This window comes from Rhincodon typus, chromosome 14 (genome assembly GCF_021869965.1).
Source record: "Rhincodon typus isolate 14 chromosome 14, sRhiTyp1.1, whole genome shotgun sequence".
In the NCBI taxonomy this organism is placed as follows: domain Eukaryota; kingdom Metazoa; phylum Chordata; class Chondrichthyes; order Orectolobiformes; family Rhincodontidae; genus Rhincodon; species Rhincodon typus.
This window is the reverse complement of record NC_063345.1, coordinates 40,517,690-40,523,944: the sequence shown is the minus strand read 5'-3', so window position 1 is coordinate 40,523,944 and position 6,255 is coordinate 40,517,690. Positions and strand designations below refer to the sequence as shown.

At 39.4% G+C, this 6,255-nt stretch overlaps 1 protein-coding gene across 1 annotated transcript; it reads right to left on the bottom strand.

Annotated features, from left to right (window-relative positions):
* Positions 1–2,955: 2,955 nt before the first annotated feature.
* On the bottom strand, positions 2,956–5,998 carry bmp15 (bone morphogenetic protein 15). Its single transcript, XM_020522356.2, has 2 exons — positions 5,492–5,998; positions 2,956–4,648 (listed from the first exon to the last, which is right to left on the bottom strand). The coding sequence occupies exons 1-2, from the start codon at positions 5,847–5,849 to the stop codon at positions 3,777–3,779; spliced, it is 1,230 nt and encodes a 409-aa protein (XP_020377945.2). The 5' UTR covers positions 5,850–5,998; the 3' UTR covers positions 2,956–3,776.
* Positions 5,999–6,255: the final 257 nt, after the last annotated feature.

The window sequence follows — 6,255 nt, the reverse complement described above, 5'->3', positions numbered from 1 at the left end:
CATCCCTGCCTCTTTGACCTGTCTGTCTCCTCTCCACCTATCTTCTCTATCCATCTTCTACCCGCCTCCCCCTCTCTCCCTATCTATTTCAGAACCTCCTTCCCCTCCCCCATTTCTGAAGAAGGGTCTAGGCCCAAAACGTCAGCCTTCCTGCTCCTCTGATGCTGCTTGACCTGCTGTGTTCATCCACCTCTACACCCTGTTGTATCGGAGTATTAAAAATTAAGTTATTTAAACAATTAACTGGACACTTGCAGTAGGATAACTTCCTCCATCATGGAGGAAGTTATTACATAATTATCAAGCATCCCAACTTCCTCCATCATGGAGGAAGTGGGGATGCTTGATAATTATGTAATGTTCAATATTATTTGGACTGCTTCAGCATCCTAACAGTTGCATGTTCAAATGCAACAAGACCTGGACAGTATCCAGGCTTGGACTGGCAAGTAACACCACAGTCTCTTACTGGGGATAGTCAAGGGGTGGTGGTTAAGTTGACTCATTAAAACTGAATTCCCCATCAACATCTTGGGGCTGGCCAGGTGGTGAACTGGACACAAATCAAAGGATAGGAATGCTGCAGCAAGTTACACACCTGTCTCCCCAAAGCCTGTCCACAGGACACAAGTCAGGAGTGTAATGGAATATTCCCCACTTGCTTGGAGGAGTGTACTCCTATACTAGATGCTTGACACCATGCAGGCCAAAAGCAACCTGCTTGATTAGCACCATATCCATGCTATGACACAAGTGGATGCAGTGTACACTAGCCACAAGATGCAGAGAAATCAGTTAGTGATTTTAGGCAGCACCTTCCAAACTCAACCACTTCCATTTGGAAGAGGGAAGCAGATAACATGGAAACACTGCAACCTCCAAGGTTCCCTGAGCCAATCACCATCCGGACTTGGAAATGTCATTACTGGGGAGTGCATTCCAGGTTTTGCCCCAACAGCACTATGGGCCTACCTACTGCACACAAATTGCAGTTCAAGGTAACACTTACCAACCTCAAGTGCAACTAGAGATGGGTAATAAGTTATGGTAAGATATGCAGATACAATCTGGCCAGGATGTGTTGTGCTCACCATGTTCAGCTGCTTCAATGACCTTCCCTTAGAAGGATGAAGGATGTAAGTGTGACTGTTCAAATGCAATTCATTAACATCTACAAAGTTTGGATATAAAAAAGTAGTGCATCCTAAGTGACAAGTGTGGAAATAATCAGTAGTTAAAAATACAATCTTCCAATGAAATTTAGAACCAGAGTCATAGACTGGAGATAGACTTCAGTCCAAAATCCCAGACTAGTCTGTTCCTGACCTATATCCCACCAAACCTTTCCTATTCATGTACATACTCAAGTCCTAAATGTTGTAATTGTACCCACATCCACCACTTCCTCAGGAAGTTCATTCCACGTGAACCACCCTTGACTTTCAATCTTTCCTCTCGCACCTTAATGTGCCCCCTAGTCTTAAATCACCCATTCGGGGGAAGCATACTACCAACTAACTATATCCCTTGTTTTAGGAACTCAGTGACACTTTAAACTCCTGTACTTCAGTTTTAAAATCCCAGCCTTTTATAAAAAAAAAAATTCTACACCTGGCAAGTCTGAATTATTGATAAGAAAAAAAAAAAACAGGCCAGCTATATAAATGAGATTGGAGGCCAAGAAATTCTGTAGCATGTACTCACCATATTCCAGAAAGTTTGACACCACCCAGGCAAGTTATACAGATTAACTGGTACCCATCCACTACCTTTAAATTTGCTTCTTTCAATGCACTTTAGATGCGAGTACTGCCACCTCAGATGTTCTAAACAAAGTTAGCACATTCTGAAATAGTAACCCTTCTCCAGAAGGATTGCTTTGCTAAAAAAAAGCCACAAAACACTCAACTGATCTTAGTGGAAAAAGCTGTTTCACGTCAAAGGTAGTTTACTTTGTTTCTCTGGAGGATAGTGCAACCCATGAGACAGTTGTATTTGCTGATTATCCATCTATGTGTTGTTGTCATCATGGCCCACTTTAGTGAAAGTGCAATTATATAGTTTAAATCCTCAAAGTAATGGAGCAAATTCAACATCCCTTTGAGGATCAATAAAAAGGGCCTCGGAAGGTAGTGGTAGTCTACTTCTGATAGAGAAGGTCCCAGCTCCACGTGTCATAAAAATGTCTGACTAGGTTGATGACTTTGGCTATTACAGCTTTAACCATTGAATTTGTTTCAGTAACATACCAAATTCAGTCTCAAGAAAAATTAATCCTGCTTTACACAAAGTCAAGCCATTTTTTTTTTTATTGAGTATGCAAGTTAGACAAGACAGTACAAAATGATCTTAGAACTGGGAATAAAAATAGCTTAGAGTTTACAGCACTTTTGCTTAGTGTACACAAATGCTTAGATTCAAGAGTTTTGCATTGGTAGCCTATAACAGATGCAATATTTCAATTTATAAAGATATTTTAATACAAATGGGAGGGCTGAAAGCAAAGTGCAAAAAATCAAACTCAGACCACCTAGTTTAGTGCATCCATGTTCAAACTTCTGTTTACTTTAGAATATGTAAAACAGACAAATGAGTATGCTAACCCATATAGAAATCACTTGTACATGAAAATGCTGGTGTAGTGCAAATGTTTGAAGCTTGTTAGAGAAATACAGCAAAAGTGACAAGACTAGCATAGAAAGTAATTCAGACTTTAGTACAGTTTAATTCTACCTACATACACTTCAGATTAAGTTAACCCTTTGAACTACAGTAGCCAAAAATACTGCAATTTCAGTTCCAATCTCTTGGCACTGTAGAGTTTAAAAGTTAAGATGCAAAAGTTTGGTTTAAAACCAAAGTGCATTAGCCATTTAAAATTCTTATGGTTCCATTTTATACAATCCCTAGTGAACAAGCAATAAATCGCTCACTTAAGTGAGTTACCCCCCCCCCCCCCCAATCATTGGGTGCTTCCCTCAGCTCCCACCCACCTGCTAATCTCCACACCCTTGTATTATCTTGTGCATCATCTTAATGAAAAGCTACCTACAATGAAGGTGCAGACATTCACTCTTGCAATTTATATCAGGGCTTCCTGAATCACCTAGTGAATTACCCTCAAGTGAAACTACAGCTGAAGCAATAGCAAGTTCCCATGATATGGCTTAAAAAGGTTACTGCAGCTCAGGTGAAGTAACTTTGGTGGAATCCTAATTCTGGAGGAGTTAAAATTTGAGTATTTACATTTTCTTGAAAGGATTCTTTTTTCAATGGGTCAACAGTATTAGACTTGACAACTTTAATATAAAAGATTGACAAAGTTTAGCATAAACTGGAATAATGATATTTACAAAAATCACAATTATAAATACATTAAATTTAGACTACAGAATCAATTTCTTGCCACATCAAGTATATTGGTCTCAGCATTTTCATTGTCTTTGCAGAAGGTTCTTGGGACACCCACTTTGCCTTTTCCCCCCTGCTGCAACAGTCTTTGCAAAGCTAAACTTTAGTGTGATACTGAAGGGCTACATTTGCACTATGAACTCAGGTTCCCATAAATGATAGCAGGAAGAATGCAGAAATAAGCCTTCATTGCAACTAAATTCAAAAGCAAGCCATTTTATGACTTGCTTTGATCAATGTGATTACATAAACATGACCAGACCAATTTACTTTACACATTTTATGTTAACTATCTCACATTGTAGTGCACTCTATTTTCCTAAACTAGCCCCAAATTATCTAGAATTGACAATCGGCACTAAAGTTTATTTGCAAGTACAAGACACAGCAATCATGTCCTTGTACTCCTTGTACACAATGTGATCATTTTGTTCCTTCAGAAGGACACTAATTGGACTGTATTTCAGAGGGACACAAGATGGACGGGGCACATTTTTATCAACAATTTCATTAATAAAATTCTGCACTATGGCATGATTTGGAGAGTGGTAACCATAGTGAAGAATTCTAGGACAGTCTCCCCTGCAGAATTTTGGATTGTACCTATGAGGAGCCACAATCCAATGATCCCAACCCAATTGGGCAAAGCTTACCCAGAATGAATGGAGCTCGCATTTGTTCCTTGGAGGACTTTTCTTAAGATAGTTAGGAATGACTGAGCCAATGTTGCTTAGTTGTCGTGGCTTCCTAGACAGCACACGGGATTTGGATGAACCCTCCAGGGATTGTGTTTCTGATTTTTCCTGTCTTTGATGTGCAGTTTTATCAGTGTCATTTAAATATAGTAGCAGAGAAGGCACTTGTAAACGGACAGCATAGTTTTTTCTTTTGTCCAGAGTTCTTTCTTTGACTTTTCCAAATTCAGCACACCTGTAACTGATGTGCAGATCAACTTTCTTCACAGAATTACCAGTTGGGAGAAAGACACAAGGAGTTACATCAGCTTCTGCCCATCGTTCATTCAGGTTTAATATAAACCTTATGGGCAATTCTACATCAGTGACATTCTGTATGAAATTTAGATTAACATAATTCGCAAGGAGACATCTGATTTCACAAGAAACTAAAAGTTGATTGGCAAGAGGACTGTGCAAATAGACAACAACAACTTTAATCAAGTGCTCCAGCTCCGGAAGATAATGCAGATTGTATTGAACGTGATGCACATGCCAATTACCTAAAAAAAAGACAGACATTGGAATATTAGTGTGGGAAAGAGCACATCTTACTAGCAATTTATAAACTTACTTTTCAACCATTTCCTAGTAGGATGGAGTAATCTAGGATCTGCTACTGCAGACCAGCTAAAGTCTAAGACAGAGGATAGTGGTGTTCCAAAGATACTGGAACATTGATTTAGTATTCAAAATTCAAGCCTAAAGGATACTTAAATTTCAAGCACAGGGTAATTAACATGTTTGAAAGAGTTCGCATTAATGCCATTCATTCTTACACTCTTCAGTATCTAGAGAAAAAAAATGACACTGGAACACCCAAGTCTTGAATTCAAGTGGAAGCCACCAGGGAGATAAAGATTATTGTTCAAATAGAAGAAGATGGTTAAATTCAAGATTCATATTTTCAGACATTCCATTTTAATTCCAATAACCACATAAAACATTCCACTGCTTTGAAGGCAGAATGTACATGTACATTTTTATGTATACTGGACTGTGCAGTATCCCCAGAGGGAGAGATGGATTCACAGGACCTTGGCAAAAGGTTTAAAAAAGTGATTAATCCTCAAAAAAAAAAACATTGAGCTAGTGAGATTCTGCAGAAGCTTACAGGTGGCATTGGTTAAATATCAGCTATAACTTGAATTGCAAAGTGCTTTTGCAAATCCTGGGTTTAAAATCAAAACTAAGTTATCCCAGCTCTAAAAAAAGTTGTTGACTGTAGTAGAGGCTAGACGCACTACCCACGATTACAATTCGCCAATGCAGTTTGAAAGACATTGATCAATAATACGATGCTTTCATCGAACTCAAAGCCAAGTTTCTAGAGGACGTTGATTTACCGGAGTCGGCGAGCAGGACACTTGCACTGGGTTTCACCAACCGAATGGTGTTAGTCATAATGGTCCGGTTAACTTTAGGCTTCCCATCTCGATCTGCTAACTGCTTGTAGAGAGTGGCCATGTATTCCATGTGTTGATCATCCATCCCCTGTTTCGAGGGCAGCGGAGGACGGGGACTAACTTTTCCAGCCAACATCTCGATGAGGGGACCCAGGTCTCTAATCTCCCTCTCGGCAGGCGCTTGTTTCTCCCCAGCTCCTCCATGTAAAGCTACAAGCTCCAGGAAACAGATCAAAACTCGGAATACGTTACGATTCCGAATCATCGCCCAGCACATGTTAGCTGCTAATGGTATCATCGTACAAGTTTCTGCAAATAAGGCAGAACCATAGCTCTGAGGCACTACTAAACTCCAACAGACTACTCGCAAGGCTCCATAAAGCAGTTTGTGCAAATTAGCTCCTCATTAAGGGGATCTCATGTGATATGATTGAATCGATCCATTGTCAGTGACGTATTTAATTTCCATTGGCATAATTTAATGACTTTGATCAGATTGGTGGCACGATTATATTTGTTCAATGTGAGGCGATTTTTTTATGATAAAGGAGTTACACTTTTGGTATTTAGTAATTTATGACTTATTGTGTCCAGATTTCAGAAAGTACCTGGTTAAAAGCCAATTACATTCTTAATTATCTTAAAAGGGACTTTTCATCAGAGCTTGGCGGTCTCCGTAATTGGAGCATCAACATTGGACAAGG

Bases quoted from the DNA above. Each gene is read 5' to 3' on its own strand.
- bmp15 (XM_020522356.2), bottom strand. From the start codon at position 5,849: ATGATACCATTAGCAGCTAACATGTGCTGGGCGATGATTCGGAATCGT. The intron at 4,649-5,491 runs GTAAATCAACGT...TCTTTTTTTTAG, and splicing joins TGTCCTGCTCGCCGACTCCG to GTAATTGGCATGTGCATCAC.